The sequence below is a fragment of the Bombina bombina genome, chromosome 2, assembly GCF_027579735.1.
Source record: "Bombina bombina isolate aBomBom1 chromosome 2, aBomBom1.pri, whole genome shotgun sequence".
NCBI classification, from domain to species: domain Eukaryota; kingdom Metazoa; phylum Chordata; class Amphibia; order Anura; family Bombinatoridae; genus Bombina; species Bombina bombina.
In genome coordinates this window covers 307,055,745-307,082,238 of record NC_069500.1, presented here as the reverse complement: position 1 = coordinate 307,082,238, position 26,494 = coordinate 307,055,745, and the positions used below count along the sequence as shown (strand labels likewise).

The 26,494-nt window shown below is 37.5% G+C and overlaps 1 protein-coding gene across 1 annotated transcript in view; it reads left to right on the top strand.

The window, feature by feature from the left end:
* The window catches only part of ALDH7A1 (aldehyde dehydrogenase 7 family member A1), a 299,657-nt gene that overhangs the window by 91,367 nt on the left and 181,796 nt on the right, over nt 1–26,494 (top strand). Inside the window, exon 12 of the mRNA XM_053701625.1 lies at nt 22,579–22,663. Within this exon, the coding sequence (XP_053557600.1) occupies nt 22,579–22,663 (85 nt within the window). The remainder of the gene's footprint in view (nt 1–22,578; nt 22,664–26,494) is intronic.

Genomic DNA, 26,494 nt, shown 5'->3' with positions numbered 1-26,494 from the left:
ATACCAAGTTTGGTTTTCTTCCTAAGGTTGTTTCGGACAGATATATTAGTCAGGAAATTGTTGTTCCTTCTCTCTCTCCTAATCCCTCGTCTCATAAAGAACGTTTGTTGCACAACGTAGTCGTTGTGTGGGCTGTTAAAATCTATCTGCAGGCTATGAAGGACTTTGGTCAGTCTTCTGCATTGTTAGTAGCTTTCTGACCCTACGTATTCCAGAAAGCAAACAGTTACTTCTCTTGCTTCCTGGTTGAGAAGTAGTATTCGTTTGGCTTATGAGACTGCTGGACTGCAGTCTCCTGAGAAGAATTAAAGCTCATTCTGCTAGGGCGGTGTCTTCCTCTTGGGCCTTCAAGGCTGAAGCCTCGGTAGAACAGATTTGTAAGGCTGCGACTTGGTCTGTTTTACACTCTTTTAGAAATTAGTTGCTTTTGCTTCAGGTGAGGCATCTTTTGGGAGGTTCTACAAGCAGTGGTGCCTTCTGTTTAGGTTACCTGTCTTGTCCCTCCCTTTATCATCTGTGTCCTCTAGCTTGGGTATTGATTCCCAACAGTAATTAAGATTATCACGTGGACTCGTGTCATTAGAAAGAAAAAAAAATTATGCCTACCTGATGATAAATGTATTTCTTTCTTGACACTGTGAATCCACGGCCCTCCCTGTTTTTCAGACCGTTTTTTTTTGTTATATTAACTTAAGGCACCTCTGCACCTGGTGTTATTTCCTTTCTCTCCTTTTCCTTCGGTCGAATGATTGGGGTTTATGGGAAGGCAAGTGATACTTAACAGCTTTGCTGTGGTGCTCTTTGCCTCCTCCTGCTGGCCGGGAGTGATATTCCCAACAGTAATTAATGATCCCGTGGACTCACTGTGTCAAGAAATAAAGAAATGTATCAGGTAAGCATAAATTTTGTTTTTATAAAAAAAAAAAAAAAACAAAAAAAAAAAAAACATTTTTTGGGTGAGGCAAACTGCTGTCTGCCAGTACCCAAGATGGCAACAAATAGGTAGTGGGGGGAGGGTTAAAGAGCTGTGTGGGGGGGATCAGGGAGGTTGGGGGCTAAGGGGGGGGGTCCATCGCAGCTGAACAGATACTTAATTAAAAAAAAAAAAGCCTTTTATTTTAGTACTGGCAGACTTTCTGCCAGTACTTAAGATGGCGGGGACAATTATGGGGTGGGGGAGGGAAGAGAGATGTTTGGGAGGGATCAGGGGGTTGGGATGTGTCGGGTTGGGAGGCTTATCTCTGCACTAAAGCTAAAATTAACCCTTCAAGCTCCCTACAAGCTACCTGATTAACCCTGTCACTGCTGGGCATAATACAAGCGTGGTGCATTTAGCGGCCTTCTAATTGCCAAAAAGTAATACCAAAGCCATATATGTCTGCTATTTTTGAACAAAGGGGATCCCAGAGAAGCATTTACAATCATTTGTGCCATAATTGCTCAAGCGGTTTGTAAATAATAAAATCAAAATGATAACTGGCATCCCATCTAACAAACGTAATTACAAGGATAACTATAAAAAACAAAAATACAAAAGTAATGCAAAGCAAAATAACGTATCAAATAAGTGAGCCACACATTAGTGCGTGATTACTCACATTAGAACCATAACGACTAATACCCAACTGTCACCTACGAGAAACTGATACCAATAAAATTAAGTGCCATGCAGTAGATATAATACAAAGTGAACGATAGAGAATAGAAGACTATTAACAATAAGCCACATTCAGTGTGGGGAGCCCATCCGGGCCATATGTGATATAAACCTGTAAAAATCATTGTAAAAAAACATTAAATCTCTTGATCTGCCCAAGAACATAACCATGATGTGATGTTCAATAACCAGGTATACACAATCAAAAGAAGAACCATAACAAACGAAGACCCCGGTGTCGCAAAAAATGACACTATAAATGAAAATTCAAAACAAGAATCCCATTGTCATCACAATTGTGGCAACCCCTCAGGGGTCACAATCCTACATAGCAAGTCACAAAAATATCCCAAAATGGGAACTGAGCACTCCCCTAGAGTGAGAATTGGGGTAGCAAAGTGATGTGAGTGATAAAGTGATGATACAATATAAAAGTTAAAAAAACAATTAAAAAGTAATGTGGGCAGACAATAGCAGACGGAGAATTGTATAAAAAACTATACATTAACGGTTAAGCATAACAGATAGATCAAAAAATTATAGTCTGAATTAATGAACAGGCATCATGGACTCTCATCATACAAATTCATCCAAAGGGGAGGAAGAAAGGAACCCAAAAGGATCCCTAAATCCAAGATTTAAGTAATATGGCAAAGTCCTGGATCAACAAGGGGGCCCCCCCCTTCTTTTTATTATTTCTTGTGGACGCAACCAGTAGCTGAATAGACCATGAACTCTCCAAAGATAATAGGGAAATCTTTATAGATAGCATTGCCATCCGGTATGTACATTGAGTCCCCTAGGGTTTAAAGTTCCTGGCTCCCTTTGCCGTGATTATCTGACAGGGGGACATTGCTATGATTTGCGTTGTGCGAGTCCCTAGCAACAGTTCCTGGTTACTCCTAGCCGGTCATACATGACGTCTCACTGACGTTTACATCGCTTCTCTATGATTGGTTGATGGACAGTTAGCACGTTTTTATAAACAAAGGTGTGCTATATCATTTTTAAGATGATCGTTGGTTTAATCTGAAGCCTAGTGGGTTACTGATCACTCCCTGATGAGTTTGGTTGGTGGGTTTCATATGCATACACGATTATATTTTATATTTTTACTTACACATTATGAACTTGTTTTATGTTTATTGGTTACTTATGGGGTGTGTCACTCAAACGGCCCTTGATTGGCTGTTTACCTGGGGGCGGGTTACATGGTGCCTGTTAAAAGGCCGATTCTTTAACTCTTTGTCAGAGGAAGGGACTGGTTTGGGTCCCAAAACGTCACACAAATAAATTATTTTGCTGCTATAGATGTCAGTGGATCAGTGAGTGCTTCTTTCTATGGACTTTACATTACTTATAAAGCACCCTGGCAGTTGCTCCAAGTTGGTGGGAGTGCATACACACCATCTGCTGTGTATCTTGATTTTTCTGTGCAGTGCACCCACATTAGAGTTGTTCTTTACCTGGATCCTCTCCCTTTCTCTTTGTTTTTTCACACCCTGAGGACAGACAATGACAGACGGGGATTTCACAGACATGGAGGTTCCCATTCACCCTAGCGGAACAAACAGTGAGGACAAGTATGAGGATATTTTCACATTCACTGACGAAGATGCAGAAAACATTCGCTTTGGGTCTATTGAGGAACAACAGGTGGAGGAATCGGTACAATCTATGTACAACACTTTGACTAAATTAAAACAGCGAGAGAGAGATTTGAACCTACACGGTACCTATCTCTCTGATTATCACAGAAAAAGGATGGTTCCTCAGGGGTTTTAGAGTCAAAAACATACCCACTATTGGACGGTCCAATAATGACTTCTGTATAAATTTGTGTAAAATACTTAATAAATGTTCATTTGATTTGATGTTATTAGTCATTAGAGAAGTGGGTCGTCTTCTAAAGGACGTAAGAATAGAAATACAGTCATTTGAACAAGAAAAACTTGGAGCCTTACAGTCAGATTCAAACACAGATTGGCTGACCAAGTTAAATCTTCATGTGAAAGCCTATAAACAGGAATTGATTGCGTTCAAAAACCGCAAATTATATACAGTCTCTCAAGATTACACCCACAAATCCATCTACAGATGGATGATGACACCGGATGAGAGGAGGTCATTCAGACCAAGACGTGATAGGAGATACACCAAAAAATCCATCATTACAGTTGACACTAGCTCTGGGGACAGCTCAGGCACAGATATTCAGAATAGAGAAGAAGAGACCACCCCTCGGGGTGTAACCACCAGATCCAGGGGTAACAGAGGTCAATGGGAATCTGTGAATGTAGGTGCAGCATCTTTACCTCCCCTAGCCTCTTATTCTCCATCGGCTCATTTTTTTTAGGCGGAGGCCACACACGGGGGGGGGGGGGGACACATTGTCTGCCGCCCCCAGCATCAGAGGTCCTAGAAAACAGTCTTTAACATCAGTTCCCGAGTTCTATCTAAGGCAGAATTGAGTCTCCTTAATAAAGGATTAACATCTGTCCCCTTTTCAAGGCCTAATGAATTTGATGTTTATATTGATATACAAAAATATGGTAGGAACTTAAGACTAAGAGAATTTTTTCACATAGATTCTAATCAAGGTGGGGACTTCAGAACTAAAGGATCTTTTGACCCGATGTCCCACAATCCAACCATCAACACGGTCACCAATTTCCTTTCACGAAAAAAATTAAGGACAGACCCAGAGGAAGACACAGGGATAACCTGACTAAAGATGAGGATGGCACTTAAAACACTGAATGAGGACAATTCCATCGTGATCCGCCCAGCGAATAAAGGAGGGGCTGTGGTCGTCATGGATGTGAATAACTATAAAGCTGAACTTTTGAGTCAACTGGCAGATTTCAAAACATACCTACCTCTACAGGGTAATCCCACTTTTGGAATTCAAAGAGCATGCACTGATTACACTACAAGATTTCAACTTTCTAAAACGAGACTTCCCGATAGTTCCACTTCTTTACACTTTACCTAAGATCCATAAAAATGTGGAATCTCCACCTGGAAGACCTATAGTCTCTGCACGGGGATCGCTACTACAACCTTTGGCCCAATTTGTGGACTTCTATCTGCAACCGCTGGTGAAAACAATGGAATCATATACAGGTGGCCCTCGGTTTACGACAGTTCAATTTGCGCCGTTTCAGAATAATGCCCTTTTTTTGCTATTGAAAAGCATTGACTGCTATTAAAAGCATTAGCACATGCATACATTAAAATAGCCAGTAGGTGGAGCTGTCCGCTTGTGTTGCAGCAAACACATGCAAAGAAAAGCAAGCCAGACATGATCAATGGATCAGCTTTCAAAGGAACAAGATCTAGCAGCCACTTCCCTTAGCTGCAGACTCAATGCAGAGAACTGTTTGCAGAAAAAGGCAAGTAAAAAACGTTTTTGTTCATTAAACTTAGTTTGATGATGATGCAGTCTGTTGTGTGATTAAACACAGGCAGGCTAATCAGTGTATAACCAGACCTGAGCAATGGATCAGTTTTTAAAGGAACAAGATCTAGCAGCCACTTCCCTTAGCTGCAGAAAAATGCAAGTAAAAAAACGTTTTTCTACATTAAACTTAGTTTGATGATGATACAGTCTGTTGTGTGATTTTGTTTTTGTTCATTAAACTTAGATTGATGATGATACAGTCTGTGTTTGTGTGATAATTTCATTAAGTGCGGTTTAGCAAATGTTTTTGTTTGTTAAACTTAGTTTGATGATGATACAATCTACAGTATATTTTTAGGTTTATAATGCTGTTTACCATTTAAAGTCTTAATTTCAAAGCTTTAAAAATAATGTATTAGGTGTTACTTATGACAATTTTGAGAGGGGCCTGGAACCTAACTCCCTCACTTCCCATTGACTTACATTATAAACTGGGTTTCAATTTACAACGGTTTCAATTTACAACCATTCCTTCTGGAACCTAACCCCGGCGTAAACTGAGGGCTACCTGTATACAGGATTCTAGTGATTTTTATCACGCATATCACACAATTGAATGAAATCAATGCTTTTTTTTTAAATATTTTTATTGAGGTTAGTATACAGTAACAGAAAAGCAAAAATAAGTCATGTCAATTCTCTTACATGAAATAAACATATTCATTCTGTTACAATACAAAAATAAAGTAATTTCAAAAGTTAACCTCTTTTTATCTAAATACACATAGTCCAAATAGAAAAAATGACAGTCATAAACATTTTCTTTTTGTTGTCATTAAACCAAGACATATAGATTTTTTTTACAATATATTATATTTTGCACATATGTATATATTTGACTATAACAACAAATGCATTAGAAAAAAAAGGCGGAGATCTCGGGAAGGGAAGGGGGGGGAAAGGGGGGGTTTAAATTTACGTAATATTTCTATATCTTTTAATAAAGTCTAGCCACTTACAAGCAAATCTGTGTTGTTGATTGATTCCGTTATTGGCACTATCCAACTGTTCTATTATATATTGTGAGTGTAGTAAATAAGCTAAATTATTAATCGTTGGTGCTCGTTTAGATTTCCAATTTTTCAAAATAAGGTACCTAGCGCCCAAAATTGCTGTTAATAAAGTCAACATTATGAACGTAGTCATTCGAATCTACTAAAAAAATAATATACTGTAATTGGAGTACTAACTGGGAAGTTAATATCCTATTCAACCAGAATTGCACACGCTGCCAGAATTGTTGGATTTTTGGGCAACTCCAAAACATGTGGACCAGGTCGGCCTCATGAAAACTACATCGTGGACATAAATTTAAAGAGTTACAAAACCATCTATTTAAACTAGCGGGAGGTATATATACACGATTTAAAATTTTGTGAAGTGTGATTCACGCCATGCCGCGGAGAGTGTGGCACGCTCAACCGCTAGTATACTATGTTTCACTTTATCAATATCCAGTGTTTGAATATCTTTAGACCAATTTGAACAAATACCCGAAAGATTACATTCACCAGCTGCCACCAGCACCATCCTATACCAGTAGCTAATAGAATGTTTACCTAACTTATAAAGGGCAAGTCCCATTCTTATGCCAGGATGTATCCATTCTCTAGTATGATTTTTAATTATTTCATTATACCAGTGTCGGACATGTAAATACGCATAGAAGTCTGCATTTGTAAGCTGAAAGTGATTTCTAAGATATGCAAAAGTATGTACCAAAGTACTTTCAGGGTCTCTAAATTGGATTAAGTGAGAGAGGCCCAACGAGGCCCATCTGTTAAATAGTTTGTTTAAACCAGGAATAAAACAAGGGTTCCTCGTAATAGGTACTGCATCCGAGATCAAAGGATAATCTTCCAGGCTAGACCGAACAGACTGCCAGGCTTTGATAACATTCAATATTGTACATTTATTCTTAATCTTACTTGGTATAGCTCTAATAGGGCAATGCAGCAAGGCACTTAAAGAGAAAGGATAGGCTAATTTTTGTTCGACTTCAAGAAAGGCAACATGCGAGCCACCAGTAAGCCAATCCATAGCTACCTTTGCCAAACATATTTTTTTATATAAAGAGAATATGGGGAGGGCTAGGCCTCCAAAATGTCTGAGTTGCGCAAGTTTGTATAGCGCAATACGTTTTCTACCCGTACCCCATATAAATGTCCTAATACAACTATCCAGAAGTTTAAGATCCATTTTTGTTAACGGGATAGGAATATTTTGCATGGTATATAACAATTTAGGTAAAATGGTCATCTTAGGTTAGCTAGGTAGGCTAGCCCAGTTTCTTAAATCAGCTTTTATTTTACTTAAGAGCGTAAGGCAATTCAGAGTATACCAGTCCATTGAGTTCCTACTAATTTTGATACCTAAGTAAGTTATATAATATTCTGCCACTTTAAAAGGAGGGGCATAGTCTGAATGTGACGATGGTCTTAGCCATAATAAATCGGACTTAGTAATATTAATTTTGTAACCCGAGAATGACCCGAACTTGTCTATTTTCTCTAGGATAATAGGGATCTCGGATTGTGGGTTGTTGAGAAAAAGTAATAAATCATCTGCATGGTTCATAGTATAGAATAGGTGGTCCCATGTAATGGAGTCGAACGCCTTTTGGGCGTCGACTGATAGAATAGCTGGGTCATCTTGACCTCTGATATTATTAGGTTGAAAAAAATCTAAAAGCAAGAAGATTTTCCGGATACTGGCTGTACCATAAAGCCGACCTTGTCCACATGAATCAGAGATCCAAGAATTGGTTTAAGTCTATGTGCCAAAATAGAAGTGAATATTTTGTAATCTGAGTTTAGTAGTGATATTGGGTGGTACGAGTCTATTAATTCTGTATCTTTGCCCTTTTTCGGAATCAAAATAATTTTGGATGCTGCAAAGTAATTTGAAGGTACTTTACCATTACATAAATAGTCGTTGAATAGATTCACTAGAGGTAAATTTATCTTGTCTCTAAGGATTTTATATAATTCAGCCGGTAAGTCTGGGCCAGCGGCTTTGTCCACTCTAAGTTTATCAATAGCCTGTAATACTTCTGCACTTGTAATGGGTTGATTTAGTTTGTCATCCTCCTGTAGGGACAATGTTGGGAGCCGATTTTTTTCCCAGAACGTCTCTTTATTTTGCACATCAATCTGCGGGGCAGCATACAGTCTTTTGAAAAATTCATGGAAACCTGTTTTTATTGCAAATGCATCGGTTGTTCTTTTCCCATCTAAACTTATGGCTTTTATACTTTTGTGTGCCTGATACATATTCACGCAATTGGCTAACAATTTACCTACCTTATTACCGAATCTATAAAATCTAGTTCTGTAGCGAAGTTCCTGGGTGGATGCTTTCTGTAAAGAAATTGTTTCCCATTCTTGTTTTGCTTTAGTGTATTTCTGCCAGTTGGTCTGATTAGGTGTCATTATATACGTATTATACGTATTTCTAAGGTAATTAGATAGCTCAGTTTCCCTTAGGCGCAGTTTTGTTCTAAGATTACATGAACATTTTTTAACTTCTCCCATGATAACAGCTTTGGCTGATTCCCCAAAAAATCTCTGCTTTATGACTATAAGAGTTGTTTTGTGTAGCATATTCGTACCATATGTCACGGATATGTTTTTTTAAATTCCATATTGTTAGCTAGGTAACGAGGAAAAGAATACCCTCTGGCCGGCTCAAAGTTATTATTACCCAGCCCAAGTTCCAATGAAATAGGGGCATGGTCTGAGATAGTAAAATCTCCTATCTGTGCTTTAACACTATTCCCCAGTAGCCTATCTGAACCTAAAAAAAAATCAATGCGGGAAAACGAACTGTGTTGTTTAGATTCACACGTAAATGTGCATGTGTTAGGGTACCTATGCCGCCATATATCCCTAATTTTGAGTGCGCTACAGAAGGTTTTAAGAATTCTTACTGCTTTTTGTGAAATTTTGAAAGGTTTTAGCTTATTGGTCTGAAGTATATCAATGCTATTAAAAACCATGTTGAAATCACCCGCCACTTCCATATTAGAATTCACATAATTAAATAATTTAACCTTCAGTTTTTCCCAGAATGACTCGTCGGTATTATTTGGGCCATACACATTGCAAATAGTATAAATAAGTGAGCCCAACTTTATTTTCAAAATGATGTAACGTTCTCCAGGGTCTAATTCTTGAGAAATAATTTGATAATCCAAACTTTTTCTAAATAAAATAGCCACCCCCCGTTTACGAGAGGCGCAGGGGGTAAAAATAACTTCCTGCACCCAATTAACAATTTTTTGTGTTCTAGTTCGGACAGATGTGTTTCTTGCAGGAGGATTAAATCAGCCTTGCATTTGTTAAGGTGTGCTAGTATTTTTTTAATCGGGCTGGTAATACCTCCCACATTCCAGGACATGACCCTTAACTTTGACATTCTATTTTAGAGTGCAGATACGGGCATAATAATAAGAGAGGAAAAAAAAAAAGGGGGGAAACTGTCCCCCCCACCTTCCCGCCCCCTTCCCAGCCAACTTTATTAAAAAGAACCATTACTTTCCAACATAGCATCTCAACTTTACAGCAGCTAGAATATATATAGTTATGCTTGAAAAAACTTAAATTCATCAATAACGAAAACAGATAAGAACACACCAAAGAAAAAAGAAAGAAAGATCGCAGGCCACGAAAAGCACAGTGTCCATTTACCTGTTTCTGGACTAATGACCATCTTTGTATTTATCTGTGAAAGTCTTAGCCTCTTGGGGTGTATTTAATATGATTATTTCATTATCAATATAAAGCTTAATCTTAGCCGGGTAAATTAGTCTAGCAGAAAGGCCTAAATTAATAAGTGTAGTGCAAAATGGTGCCATTGCCTTTCGTTTATTTGCTGTTTGAAAACAAAAGTCCTGAAACAGTAAAATTCTATTCTGCTCTATTTCCAGGTTTCGTATCTTTCTGTAAGCTCTTAAAATATTAGTTTTATCCTGGAAATTCAGGTATTTCACCATAACACGACGTTTCTGTATTGTATTTTCTGCTGACTGTCTAATAGTGCCAATCCGGTGAGCTCTTTCTACCTGAATACTCTGGACTTGTTGATTAATACCAAGAAGCTGTGGCAGCGTTGTAGCTGCAAAATTATTAAGATTTTGGTATGTAGCACTCTCTGGTAACCCAATCATTTTTAAATTATTTCGACGAGATCTGTCCTCTAAATTCTCAATTTTCTCACTGAGTTCACTTATTTTCATACTGTGTTGTTGAGTATTTTGTTCTAATTTAAACGTAGAGTCCTCAATGTCAGATATTCTAGTCTCAGCTTCTGACAGCCTTGAAGTAAAGTTTTTCATTTCTGAGGACAATATAGTAATCTCCGTTTTAATTAGATCAAATTGTGGTAATAGTAGATAAGCTACTTGTTTTGATATTTCCTCAATATCTGCTTTATTTATGTTTAAGCTGTTTGTCTCTGGCCTAGTCTCAGGGTTTAGTTCCAAGCTATTTCTCGGTCACCTGTCTTTCACTTTCGCTGGCATTGCGTGAGACTTGGGTGACAAAAATTTATCCATAAATTATATTCACAAACGTGTTTTAATTGTGAGGGAAAAAAAAAAGGGGGAGAAGTGCACGTGTAGAAGTAATTAACATATAATAAAGAAAGTGAAGGGGTTATGCAGAGGGCAATTTCTAGGGGAAAAACCCCAGGTGTAAGTGCTATTACCAACAAGTCAGATCAGGAACCTCTCTTTAAACAGATTGTACTGCCTCTACAGAAAAATGTATAACTTGGGAGCAAGGCCGTATGTACAAGTGAATAGCAGATACGTTAGAATAATGAAACACTTTTAACCAGAGTCACCTTAATATACTCCGCTATTCTAGCTAATGTAGTGTTAGATATTGTATATTCAGCAAATGTCCTATAAGAGCCTGCATTTTTAACTATCCACCCTTACAACTAGTCTCTATAAATTCAGCTTGGAGAAGACTTAGCAGTCTGTATACTTAAGCTTTAAATATAAAATGCTGGTGTATACACCATTACACCCACACTTATCAACAATAACCTGAACTGTAACAGAGCATTCTGTGGACATATAAAACCTCTAATGAACACAGGTGTAGAGACTTAACAAGTCCAGCTATACATGAGTCAAATGTATACACGTCAGAATTTCTAAAGGATGTTAACGCACTTATCCTTAAAATTTTCACAAACACTTGTACTATAAAGTAATTTATGTATATACCAGGCAGACCCTGCAAGAGTATCCTACAGAGTTCTGTCTCCTTACATAAATATGCAGCAGACAGAAATTATACTCAATATCTGTGTTTTCAGCTCTACTACCTCTTTTACTTTTGTATATTTAAAGTACAAATATTGAGAGTACATATTTAGACAAGATTATGCCTTAGACTCTCGTATATTAATGATAATGTGTACTGTGAGATGATCACATTATATTAGCCTATCAGTTTTGCCACAGACTAAAATAGATTTTAGTATAGTCTATTTCATCACTTCTCATAATATCTATAAAATAGAGCAGAAAGGGCTTAAATATCTTGATCACTTCGACAAGTTAATTAATAACCATTGAACTTATTACTCTGCATCCTCCAAGCAGTACATAGTTGCATCAAAAGTATGACAAATATAACAAAGGTGCAACATAATTATGGTTACTAGGTCCACAGAGTACTTGCACCGGTGAGAACACCTGTATCAAATGCTGTCTGAAACCAGCTACTAGAAGCATGTATATCCTCCAAATGACAAAGTAATATGCGGTGCAAGTTGATATTTACAAAGTTCAAATTAGAATATAGGTATACACCTGCTTGTTGATAGCCAAATACTTCCTTCCTCGTGTACAAAAGACTCTTATTTCTTCCTGATTCTTAGCGAGGAAGGTTCACTAATACCAGAACTATATCGAGCAGTTAGTCCAGCAGTATAGAGCACTTTATGATATAATTTTAGATGTCATATCAACAGAAGTCAGCAGTAATCAGTGCCCCAGCCTCTAGGTAGTTACAATGAACGGTAGTGCCAGATAATATCAAGCCACTAGTCGAGTAGCCCAGAGCACTAAACCAAACTGCCAGGTATAGAACAGCAGGGAGAAAACAAAGCTGATTTTTTTTTTTTTTTTTTTTAAAGTCAGCCCAGCCTCCTCTTCTTACCTTCACCCGAGGGTTCCACCGGGACTTATATGAACAAATGTTCAGACCATCGATAGGGGTCCTACCACGTGTTAGACTCAGGAAGACAGCCAGCCACTCCAGCCAGATGGGTCTGACTTACGCTGTCAGATGCAGCAACGTCTCAGGAAACACATCAAAGATTGGGACTTCCCCGGTAACGTTCCGCCTCTCGCACGGCGGGTACGTCCCGGGCCGTACAATCTATCCTTTGACCTACTGCTTTCAGTGCAATTTGGATGTGGCCTCAGCTCCTAACGTGGGTTCAGGTCGAGGCTGACCGCAGCAATTCGGTCTCTAGCTGCACGGGAACTTCTCTGACGCCAGCAGCTAGCCGTAACCGCCGCTCTGTAGATCCGGGCTGGGGAACAGCTTCCACAGCCTATGGATAATGGCTTCTCCGCACGATACCTGGTGCGATGTCAGCGGGGGGGTGCACAGCGAGTTTCTCACGGCGCTCCCCCCACTGGAAGTTCCTCACATTGACAGGATGAAAAAACAATGCTCTCTATCTTCTAGTGACTCTTGATGTATCGAGCCTTTACACGGTCATTCCCCATACGGATGGCATCATGGCCGTAACTTATGCATTGAGAAAAGCTGTGTACATTGGCCCGTCAGAAGAAGTGCTAATATCATTACTTACTTTGTGCCTAACTGAGAATTATTTTCTTTTTGATAAAACCTACTACCTCCATATCTCAGGGACTGCAATGGGGTCAAATGTGGCCCCATCTCTGGCCAATTTGTTCATGGCACAGCATGAGTCGTCATTGATGGTTTTTGAAACCCCACAAATCAAATACTTTTACATCGACAATCTGTTCTTGGTATGGGGAGGTGATAACAGCCTACTTAGTTGGATAAACAATCTAAACTCTCTCGACAGTCCGATTAAATTCACCCATACAGCTAGTAGTGAGAGTGTGGACTATTTGGATGTGAGAGTTTTTAAGACTGGAGACAGATTGGGCACTACCCTATTTCGAAAGGACACAGATCACAACTCGTTGCTTCATGCAAGGAGTTGCCACCAACCCTGTCTTATCCACAATATTCCAAAGGCACAGTACCAACGGGTAATTAGGAACAATACTGACAGTGACATGTGCCAGCAACAACTAAATGAGATGACCAATAGGTTTGTTGCAAGAGGATACAAAAAAAGCAAGCTATCAGAAATGAGGGAAAATGCACTTTTCCCAGATGAGCATATGGAGGCATCTCCTTTGAGTGTGGATAAACAATTGCCTTTCGTGACTACTTACACACCAGATACGGTACCAATCACACAGATGGTTAAGGATGAATGGAAATTATCGGAGGCAGATCATACACTTCCTTTTAAAGATTCGAGGGCTCCAAGGATTGGATTCAGACGGGGTCGGAACCTTAAGGACTATCTGGTCAAAGCGGATATCAATACTGAATCTGGCCCCAATACCTGGCTGAAATCGAAGAAAAAAGGATGTTATCGCTGCGCACTGGTACCTATTTCCACCATCCTGATAGGAACAAAAAAATACGAGATTAGATTCTTTCTCACATGTACCACCAAACTTTCGGTCTATCTCTTCAATTGCCCGTGTGGCAAGTTCTATACAGGAAAAACAGATGATGCCAGGACCAGGATGGTCAATCATAGATCGAGCATACGAGCCGCGATCTCGAAGGGCAAAACAGACCAACCAGTAGCCCGACACTTTCTAGAGGCTGGACACTCGGTTAATGATCTGAGATTCATTTTGATTGATCACGTACCAATCCTGAAAAGGGGTGGTGACAGAGCGAAGATACTCCTACAGAAGGAGTCAAGATGGTTTTATGAACTTGGAACTTTAAACCCTAGGGGACTCAATGTACATACCGGATGGCAATGCTATCTATAAAGATTTCCCTATTATCTTTGGAGAGTTCATGGTCCATTCAGCTGTTGGTTGCATCCACAAGAAATAATATTTTGCCATATTACTTTAATCTTAGATTTAGGGATCCTTTTGGGTTCCTTTCTTCCTCCCCTTTGGATGAATTTGTATGATGAGAGTCCATGATGCCTGTTCATTAATTCAGACTATAATTTTTTGATCTATCTTAAGCGTTAATGTATAGTTTTTTATACAATTCTCCGTCTGCTATTGTCTGCCCACATTACTTTTTAATTGTTTTTTTAACTTTTATATTGTATCATCACTTTATCACTCACATCACTTTGCTACCCCAATTCTCACTCTAGGGGAGTGCTCAGTTCCCATTTTGGGATATTTTTGTGACTTGCTATGTAGGATTGTGACCCCTGAGGGGTTGCCACAATTATGATGACAATGGGATTCTTGTTTTAAATTTTCATTTATAGTGTCATTTTTTGCGACACCGGGGTCTTCGTTTGTTATGGTTCTTCTTTTGATTGTGTATACCTGGTTATTGAACATCACATCATGGTTATGTTCTTGGGCAGATCAAGAGATTTAATGTTTTTTACAATGATTTTTACTTTGATTTACAGGTTTATGTCACATATGGCCCGGATGGGCTCCCCACACTGAATGTGGCTTATTGTTGATAGTCTTCTATTCTCTATCGTTCACTTTGTATTATATCTACTGCATGGCACTTATTTTTATTGGTATCAGTTTCTCGTAGGTGACAGTTGGGTATTAGTTGTTATGGTTCTAATGTGAGTAATCACGCACTAATGTGTGGCTCACTTATTTGATACGTTATTTTGCTTTGCATTACTTTTGTATTTTTGTTTTTTATAGTTATCCTTGTAATTACGTTTGTTAGATGGGATGCCAGTTATTTTGATTTGTATTGCTTTGTTTATAATTTTATGGGATCACCGTGACTACGTTGTAGTTCACGCCCACTACTTGAATAGTTGCCCAATCATATAACGACGGACGTTTGTTTTTACTGAGTAAAGCCTCTTACGTCTCACTAAGCTCTATGAGGGGCACAAAGTTATGGAGAAGCGCTAAGGAAGCTGAAGGTGCGGTAGTAAATCACAATATTAGATATATAACTGGCTATGCCAAAGGGTTTAATCGACAATTAAATAGAATACATAATTGTAAAGATAGAATACATAAATGTAAAGAAATTAAAATCGGACGTCTCCTATACAATAAAAACACAGTGGTGGATTAAAGCAAAAAAAAAACGAAATAAATGCTGTTGCCAATATGATAGAATAAGTCTCTGTATTATCTTAAATAAAATGCATGGGCCCCTCGAAAATAAAAGATCACATTAATGAGGATCAGTTCCAGGTAATATTCATACGTATTACCTTCTAGAGTTCAGTCTGTTGGTCCGATAACACCTCTGTGAGGCGTATGCGTGTCCTGTGACGTCACCGGTCAGGGGTGTTATCTCCAAGAGGAGATCCTATTGGTCAGGATCGCTGACAAACGTAGTATAGCGGCCGCTATATTGTAGATGAATGAAGTAAAAAAATCCCTGCTCTTAGTGCAAATCAGCACGCAGGGTTAGACTTGTTGTTCCGTGGAGACTTACAGCTGAATCTCTCTTTCAAGACCTCTTGCAGTCCTTGGGCTTTTGATATTCAGTATCGGAACAAACTTGGCTTGAAATCGTATATTTCCCAGTGCAGTCTTAGTGCTCTTTGTAGAATAGCATAAAGCACCGGAGACTTAACTTAAAACCTTGTACTTCTCAACATAGTATTAGTGTCCTTGTAGGAATAGGTTCTTGAAAAAGCCCTGTGAGAGGGAGAAATGCGTTAAGCCACAGCTATCCTGTACTTTATACTATTCGTACAAGGATACTTCTATGAGGGGCACACCCACCTCCATTCAAGTGGCCAATTACATATGAGGGCGTGTCACAATAGTGTTTTCATATTAATTTTCAGTTTATTTGGAGATACTTTGATTAATCATAGCAGGTGTTTACTATAGATGCATGAGAGAGGGCGATATCCGATATCGCTGGCTCCCTTTGCCGTGATTATCTGACATTGCTATGATTTGCGTTGTGCGAGTCCCTAGCAACAGTGCCTTGTTACTCCTAGCCTGTCATACATGACGTCTCACTGACGTTTACATCTCTTCTCTGATTGGGTGATGGACAGTTAGCACGTTTTTATAAACAAAGGTGTGCTATATCGTTTTTAAGCTAATCGTTAGTTTAATCTGAAGCCTAGTGGTTTACTGATCACTCCCTGATGAGTTTGGTTGGTGGGTTTCATATGCATACACGATTATATTTTATATTGTTACTTACACATTATGAACTTGTTTTATGTTTATTGGTTACTTATGGGGTGTGTCACTCAAACGGCCCTTGATTGGCTGTTTTACCTGGGGGCGGGTTACATGGTGCCTGTTTAAAAGGCTGATTCTTTCACTCTTTGTCAGAGGAAGGGACTGGTTTGGGTCCTGAAACGTCACACAAATAAATTATTTTGCTGCTAGAGATGTCAGTAGATCAGTAAGTGCTTCTTTCTATGGACTTTACATTACTTATAAAGCACCCTGGCAGTTGCTCCGAGTTGGCGGGAGTGCATACACACCATTTGCTGTGTGTATATATATATATTCAGACCAGACTGGGTACACATCCCATGACCCTGCAACATGCACAGCCCTGGGTGCACAATAGCACTCTCAGGAAGCTGCAGGAAGTCGCAGGCAGTTAACCCCAGACAGGTCTGGGTGCAAGGTCCATAGGGAAAATTACTAAACAAATTAATACAGCACACAGAGAAAGTCCAGCACTCACTCACAAGCTCTCAGCTAAGATTAAAAGCAAAAATGGAAGAGTTAGTTACTACATCTGACCAAATGGGATAAGCCCAGGTACCAGACCGGACTGGGAACACATCCCATGACCCTGCAACATGCACATCCCTTGGTGCACAATAGCACTCTCAGGATGTGTACCCAGTCCGGTCTGAGAGTGCAGTCCCCTTCCGTGTTTTGTATATGTCTAGGGTGATTACATAAGTCTGTGCACCCTTCACTTGTTCCCAGTTTGTTGGATTGAGAGCTTGCATTGTGTGGCTGTTTAGTGACTCTGGTTTTTGAAGAGACCTTGACGTGCTACCTGGGCTAATCCCATAGGGACATGAAACCCAAATATTTTCTTCATGTTTCAGATAGAAATAAATTGTAAAGTTGTTTAAAATTGTATTCTTTATTTTTTAATTTGCTTCCTTCTCTTGTAATCCTTTGCTGAAAGGTTTATCTAGGTAAGTTTTTAGGAGCAGCAAAGAACCGAAGTTCTAGCTGCTGATTGGTGGCTGCATATACTGATTGTCATTGGCTCATCCATGTGTTCAGCTAGAAACAAGTACTGCATTTCTGCTCCTTTAACAAATTATACCAAAAGAATGAAGCAAATTTGATAATAGAAGTAAATGGGAAAGTTGTTTAAAATGGTATGTTCTACCTAAATCATGAAAGAAATTTTTGGGTTTCATGTACCTTTTAATGTATATTTCTCAGATTGGAGGATTATAGAGAGGATGCTGGGGAGAGGATACAGCAGCATATTAAATATACTACACTACTGTCATATGTTGCTGTGCAGTGGAATACATTTACTTGTGAATGGATTTTTTAATATCTTGTACTACTGTTATTTATTGTTGTGCAATAGTATACTTCTGTGTAGGGATACTATGGTAAATTCCTTGTCTTGTAGTACTGTTATCATATTGCTGTGCAATAACATTTCTTTACTTATGTCAAGATTATACAGTATTCCATAGATTGTACAACGGTTATACATTGCTTCTCATTGGTATGTTTTTACTTTAGAGAGATACTACAGTATTCTTCCCGTTGGGCCCCATTGTTAAACATAGTAATAAAATGTGCAGCTCTTATGGTGCGAGTATAATTACAGGATATACGTATCTTTTGAGCAACTGTTATATGTTGTACTGGTGTTGGTTCAGTACTCATTAAGGTTACCAGTTCAGCTATCTGGTTCTGTCAATTCTTCACCTGAGGGTGATTTGTCTTGTCTTGTTTTAGAGCGAGCAGGTTCTTTCTTAGGAAGTTTGCTAACCTTAACAATTCAGGATTTGAGTCCTGCTGAGGATAAGGTTGGAATATGTCCAAGGTAACAAAGGGGTCTATCTGTATGTGGAAAGTTTTTTCATAAGGCTTGGTCTATTTGGTTTCCCTGGGTTCTGTTAATCAGTTCTCAAGGGTACAGATAAGTTTAGGTCACAACCACTGTTAATGCAGACTCAAAGAAGCATTAACTTTTGGAGAGAAAATACATAGGCTTTGGGCCCAGTATATTCTTTGCCATCTTGGGGACACTTTCTTGAACAAAGAGAGATTAATAAATTGGGATCTGTTACTTTGGCACATTGTGACTGAGCCCTCCATAGATGACCCACGAGAACTCTGGAGCTGAAACATTGATTTGCTTATTTGGGTGAAGTATAAGAAACGAAAAAAAGTATATAATTTTGATATTTTAAAGCAAATACATTGATTGTTGCTACAGTCTAATTGCAGCTAGTAAATTTAAAAGGGCACAGTTTGTATTTCAAGTTTGTGTTTCATAGCCCTGTGTAGTTTAAAACTAGTGTTTTGTTTGCCAAGTAATTTATAATTGCAGCCATATAAATATATTGTAGAATTTGTCTTAATTGTAGATAATTAAGAATTTATTTCAGCTCACATAAATTTGGCTTATGAGTTGGTTGTTTGCACAAATACATATAATTTCTGATGTTTTAAATTAGTTCTATAGGATCAATTGTAGGCTAAGTAGTTTAGTTGTACTGGTCTGAAAGTTAGTGGCTCATACTTTGATTTGGGAGATTATTGTGAGTAAAGGTAATTGTAAAGGTATATTTGGTTTGCTATGTAAAGAATATTGTAACATAAGTGTGTATCATTTGATTCATAATCTGGCTTCTATAAATATAATTCAATGTGTCTATAACTTTAACTTATCATAAAGAACTTAGAAATAAATATTGTTTAATTATTTTGTATATGCATTTTTAATTGGGGGTTATTTTAAAGAATAATTATTAGCTAAATTGTATTATAACCCTAGTATATACTGACACTGTTTTCCTGTTATCCAGGTGTCTATTCAGGCTATTTTTTTTTATCTATGCCTGGTTCCCTACTTAAAGTGTATGGAAGTTGGCAAGGAGTTAAATTGAAGAGTTTTGATTTTCATAGCTTCTATCTTTAAAATGTCTTGAATATTTTAATGGGTGTCTATGGAGCAAATACATAATTTTGGTTGAGCAATGTAACTTATGAGATGCAAAATTACTATAATGTCCCTCTAGGGTTAGTAATTCATTTGGTTTTAAAGGGATACTAAACAAAAAAAAAATTATTTAATGATTCAGATAGCATGCAACTTAAAATGGGCTGGATCCTAAGCTTTACATTCCTGCTTTTTAAAATAAAGATAGCAAGAGAACGAAGAAAAATTGATAATAGGAGTAAATTAGAAAGTTGCTTAAAATTACTGCTCTATCTGAATCATGAAAGAAAAAAATTGTTTAGTATCCATTTAAACTGATAATCTGGCTTAGAAGAGTCAAATGGTTTATGCCAAGTAGACACTTATTGATCGATTTTTAACTAAAAGAGAGAACCTGTTTAAAATAACTTTTGGTTTGTGTAATATCACAATAAAGCTGTGTTATTTTGAAAATAAAAGTATTTACACTGGACGTGTGTATCATCTAATTTTTATATTAACAGAGGAAGGGAGATCCTCAAGATAGATGCAGCTTAAAGGGACACTGAACCCAATTTTTTTCTTTTCTGATTCAGATAGAGCATGCAATTTTAAGCAACTTTCTAATTTACTCCTATTATCAATTTTTCTTCGTTCTCTTGCTATCTTTATTTGAAAAAGAAGGCATCTAAGCTAAGGAGCCAGCCAATTTTTGGTTGAGCATCCTGGACAGAACTCGTTTATTGGTGGGTGAATTTATCCACCAATCAGCAAGAACAACCCAGGTTGCTCACCAAAAATGGGACGGCATCTAAACTTACATTCTTGCTTTTCAAATAAAGATAGCAAGAGAATGAAGACAATTTGATAATATGAGTAAATTTTAAAGTTAAAATGGCCTGCACTATCTGAATCACAAAATAAAAAATTTGTGTTCAGTGTCCATTTAAGATGTTCTTAAAGGGACATGAAACCCACATTTTTTCTTTCTTGATTCAGACAGAACATGTGATTTTAACCAACTTCCCGATTTACTTCTATTATCTAATTTTGTGTTGTTCTCTAGGTATCCTTAGTTGAAAAGAATACCTAGGTAGGGTCAGGAGCTGTTAATTGGTGGCTGCACCTATATGCCTCATGAGATATATATATATATACAGGGAGTGCAGAATTATTAGGCAAATGAGTATTTTGACCACATCATCCTCTTTATGCATGTTGTCTTACTCCAAGCTGTATAGGCTCGAAAGCCTACTACCAATTAAGCATATTAGGTGATGTGCATCTCTGTAATGAGAAGGGGTGTGGTCTAATGACATCAACACCCTATATCAGGTGTGCATAATTATTAGGCAACTTCCTTTCCTTTGGCAAAATGGGTCAAAAGGAGGACTTGACAGGCTCAGAAAAGTCAAAAATAGTGAGATATCTTGCAGAGGGATGCAGCACTCTTAAAATTGCAAAGCTTCTGAAGCGTGATCATCGAACAATCAAGCATTTCATTCAAAATAGTCAACAGGGTCGCAAGAAGCGTGTGGAAAAACCAAGGCGCAAAATAACTGCCCATGAACTGAGAAAAGTCAAGCGTGCAGCTGCCAAGATGCCACTTGCCACCAGTTTGGCCATATTTCAGAGCTGCAACATCACTGGAGTGCCCAAAAGCACAAGGTGTGCAATACTCAGAGACATGGCCAAGGTAAGAAAGGCTGAAAGACGACCACCACTGAACAAGACACACAAGCTGAAACGTCAAGACTGGGCCAAGAAATATCTCAAGACTGATTTTTCTAAGGTTTTATGGACTGATGAAATGAGAGTGAGTCTTGATGGGCCAGATGGATGGGCCCGTGGCTGGATTGGTAAAGGGCAGAGAGCTCCAGTCCGACTCAAACGCCAGCAAGGTGGAGGTGGAGTACTGGTTTGAGCTGGTATCATCAAAGATGAGCTTGTGGGGCCTTTTCGGGTTGAGGATGGAGTCGAGCTCAACTCCCAGTCCTACTGCCAGTTTCTGGAAGACACCTTCTTCAAGCAGTGGTACAGGAAGAAGTCTGCATCCTTCAAGATAAACATGATTTTCATGCAGGACAATGCTCCATCACACGCGTCCAAGTACTCCACAGCGTGGCTGGCAAGAAAGGGTATAAAAGAAGAAAATCTAATAACATGGCCTCCTTGTTCACCTGATCTGAACCCCATTGAGAACCTGTGGTCCAACATCAAATGTGAGATTTACAAGGAGGGAAAACAGTACACCTTTCTGAACAGTGTCTGGGAGGCTGTGGTTGCTGCTGCACGCAATGTTGATGGTGAACAGATCAAAACACTGACATAATCCATGGATGGCAGGCTTTTGAGTGTCCTTGCAAAGAAAGGTGGCTATATTGGTCACTGATTTGTTTTTGTTTTGTTTTTGAATGTCAGAAATGTATATTTGTGAATGTTGAGATGTTATATTAGTTTCACTGGTAAAAATAAATAATTGAAATGGGTATATATTTGTTTTTTGTTAAGTTGCCTAATAATTATGCACAGTAATAGTCACCTGCACACACAGATATCCCCCTAAAATAGCTATAACTAAAAACAAACTAAAAACTACTTCCAAAACTATTCAGCTTTGATATTAATGAGTTTTTTGGGTTCATTGAGAACATGGTTGTTGTTCAATAATAAAATTAATCCTCAAAAATACAACTTGCCTAATAATTCTGCACTCCCTGTATATATATATGTGTGTATATATATATATATATATATATATATATATATATATATCTCTCTTTTTCTCTCTGTCTCTCCTCTCCTCATATTTTTGCGTAAAAAAAAAGGGATTGCAATTCACCTAAAAGTTTTGTGATCTGCATATTTCTGTAATTTGACATCTCCCGCAGAAAAAAAAATGTTTTCAGCACCAATACATGCAAACGAAAAACAAAAACCTACTACATTTTTTTTTAAATACTCTTTTAGATGGAACAGAGAAACTTTGGTTGTATTTCATAATGCTGTTGTTTTTTTTGTTTTTTTATGTTTTGCAACAAACTTTTAAAAAATGTTTTTTTTTTGCGTCTCAGTTTTTACAAGAAAGCATTCACGATGAAATTGTGGAAAAGCTGTCAAAAGCCTATGCACAAGTGCGCATTGGAGACCCATGGGAATGTGAGTGTTTATTTTGCTTTAAACGTATTGTTATATTAGGTTACAATATTATTTATTATTATCTCAGCAGTAACCTCCAATTATGTTGATACGACTCAGGAGTGTCCTTCAACGTGTTACATATTGTAATTTATGAATATTAATAATTAATAGCAGTATAAAATTGTCAGCAATATCTACAATTAATATAGCATAACTTTGTCAATACACTTCAGTAAGATCTCAAATCTCTGCAGTGTACTCCAAAATATCACTACTGAGATATCTATAAATTGGACAACAATATTATTATTAAAAAATATTTAATCCTTTGTTCTGATCTATTATCTTTATAGACACCTTGAATTATATTTATGTAAAAACTAGATTGTGAATCAATTATATATGCTTATTTTGTTACAATTTTCTATATAAAACAGCCCATAAAATATCTCTAAAAATTAACCTTACTTACAATGAATGGCTTATTAAAATATCACAAATGAGAATACCAGAACAGTCTATAATTATCCAGCAATATTTACTCCAATACCAAGATATGGTTCATGATTTAGATAGAGCATGCAATTTTAAGCAACTTTCTAATTTACTCCTATTATCAATTTTTCTTTTTTCTCTTGCTATCTTTATTTAAAAAGCAGGAATGTGATGCCTAGGAGCCGGCCCATTTTTGGTTAAGAGACTAGGTTATACTTGCTTATTGGTGGGTAAATGTAAGCCTCCAATAAGCAAGCGCTATCCATGGTGCTGAACCTAAAATGTGCTGGGTGCTTAGATTTTCATTCCTGCTTTCAAAATAAAGATAGAAAGAGAATGAAGAAAAATTGATAATAGAAGTAAATTAGAAAGTTGATTAAAATTGCATGCTCTATCTGAACCATGAAAGAAAAAATTTGGGTTCAGTGTCCCTTTTTTAAAATACAAATTTTCTTTCTAAATTTTAATATTTAACACCGGTATACTTACTACCCTTGGTCTAAATAATATTATATATAAGAATAAATTACCTTATAGCTCACAGCTGTAGTTTAACTATGCTGTAAAGAATTTCTTTGCTTAAATCGTCATATGAGAGGTATTCTGGAAATAAAAAGGTTAGCCCAATTTTGCATTCTAGAGACTGTGGTCCACGGCAGCAAGTTAAGTCACTCAGCATGTCCTTTTTGCATGAGACTTTTAGCAAGCGATTAAAGCCTACCTCTTCTCTAGAATAATTGCTGAAATTTTGTTAACACCCTCAACCGAAGCTTGTCCCTATAGGCCCTTCGAAGCTGAACATTTCATTGGCTTACTGGGAATGTATGTTTGTGTTTTTTTTATAGCCAGCCTCTTTTGGCTGTAATTCTCGTTTACACCATTTGAGGGCGACAGACAGTAGAAATACAGTTTTGTTTGCAAATATTGCTAACAGTTTAATATATATATATATATATATATATATATATATATATATATATATATATATATATATATCTAAAAAAATTTTTTTCATTAAAATACACTTATAATTTCCAGCATCAGCAAACAAATATGTTTAATATGTATGGGACCATTTAATACTATTTAATCTGAGTATTTCAAGACTAAATATGAGGCATTTTAAAGTTACATTTTTATGAGTGGACTAGTAGTATAAACCAATAAAAAATATATGTATATCTGACTTTATTTGTATATCAGTTTATTTCATATACTGGTATATATTTCATTTCCATCACCATCTTATATCATATATGTAATTGGAAGTAAACTTTGCAGTAACTACTAGTCATATTTGGAACCTAATTTGTACATCAGATGTCTAAAAACAAAAGAATGTTATCCATTTTGATACAAGTTGGTTAAATATTTTACATATGTGGTTATTTACCACTGCAGACACTATCTGATATAGTATATTTAGGCATTTCTCTGATCCATTTATTTATACATATTATTTGGACAGTCTGAGGCACATATTAAATATTTGAAAATCAGACACAAGAAATTTAAGTTTTAAAGTTTCAATGTTATGCTTTCAAATTACACAGGTTAGGATATTTCTGTTTTCTCTTGTTTTCCATAGAGACGGAAGTCTGAACTGTGTTCAAGTATGGGGTAGTTCACACTTAGATGATAAGGGCCACAATCCCTGAGAATTTTTTGTATTTTCAAATATTACTTCAGACTGGATGTCTGTTGTCTACAGGGGATCTGTGTCATCCTAGGGGGGTTTCTGTAACTTTATTACACATCTTGGGCAGGAAACTCCATATATGGGTGTTCAAACTTGAGAGTGCCATATGCTAAGATTACTTTGAAGGCAATTCCTTTTGGGACAAAGGTTTGCAATGCGTCCTTGACAACAAGAAAGGGGGTCAACATCACCCATTTCAGTGTTGTCTACAATGTGGCTATCATACAGCAATAAAATTGATACCAATAGCTTCCTATGTGAATAAATTAATCAGTATGATATCTGTGCACATAGCTTCCATTGATATCTCACCTTTTACATGACATAATTGTATACAAGCAAAATTATACAGAAATGTGAGTATTGCTGTATATGTCTATAATATTGATGTACTGTACGTTCAAATGCAGAAAGTATTAGTTATTCATTTCTCCAACATTGGTGTGTCCGGTCCACGGCGTCATCCTTACTTGTGGGAATATCTCTTCCCCAACAGGAAATGGCAAAGAGTCCCAGCAAAGCTGGCCATATAGTCCCTCCTAGGCTCCGCCCACCCCAGTCATTCTCTTTGCCGTTGCACAGGCAACATCTCCACGGAGATGGTTAAGAGTATGTGGTGTTTAAATGTAGTTTTTTTATTCTACTATCAAGAGTTTGTTATTTTAAAATAGTGCTGGCATGTACTATTTACTCTGAAACAGAAAAGGATGAAGATTTCTGTTTGTGAGAGGAAGATGATTTTAGCAGACAGTAACTAAAATCGATTGCTGTTTCCACATAGGACTGTTGAGATTAAGTAACTTCAGTTGGGGGAAACAGTTAGCAGACTTTTCTGCTTAAGGTATACATGTTTATACATGTTTATGCTGATAATTCACACTTATAAACTTGGGGAACGTTTTTTAACGTCAGGCACTATGTTAGACACCTTTTCCAGTCAGGGAGGGCCTTCCCAGTTGTAGGCTGAGCCTCATTTTCGCGCCATTACTGCGCAGTTGTTTTTGAGAGCAAGACATGCAGATGCATGTGTGAGGACCTGAAAGTAGTTGGAAAAGTTCCTAGAAGGCGTCATTTGGTATCTTATTCCCCTCTGGGCTTGGTAAAGTCACAGCAAAGGCTGTAGCTGGGACTGTATAGGGGTTAAATCTGTAACCGGCTCCGGTTTCGTTATTTTAAGGGTTAAAGCTCTGAAAATTGGTGTGCAATACTTTTAATGCTTTAAGACATTGTGGTGAGATTTTGGTAAATTTTTTACAATTCCTTCATACTTTTTCACATATTCAGTAATAAAGTGTGCTCTGTTTAAAATTTAAAGAGACAGTAACGGTTTTGTTTTAAAACGTTTTTTGTGCTTTATTGACAAGTTTAAGCCTGTTTAACATGTCTGTGCCTTCGGATAAGCTATGTTCTATATGTATGAAAGCCAATGTGTCTCCCCATTCAAAATTGTGTGATAATTGTGCCATAGCGTCCAAACAAAGTAAGGACAGTACTGCCACAGATAATGAAATTGCCCAAGATGATTCCTCAGATGAGGGGAGTAGACATACTACATCATCTCCTACTGTGTCTACACCAGTTTTGCCCACGCAGGAGGCCCCTAGTACATCTAGCGCGCCAATGCTTATTACCATGCAACAATTGACGGCTGTAAT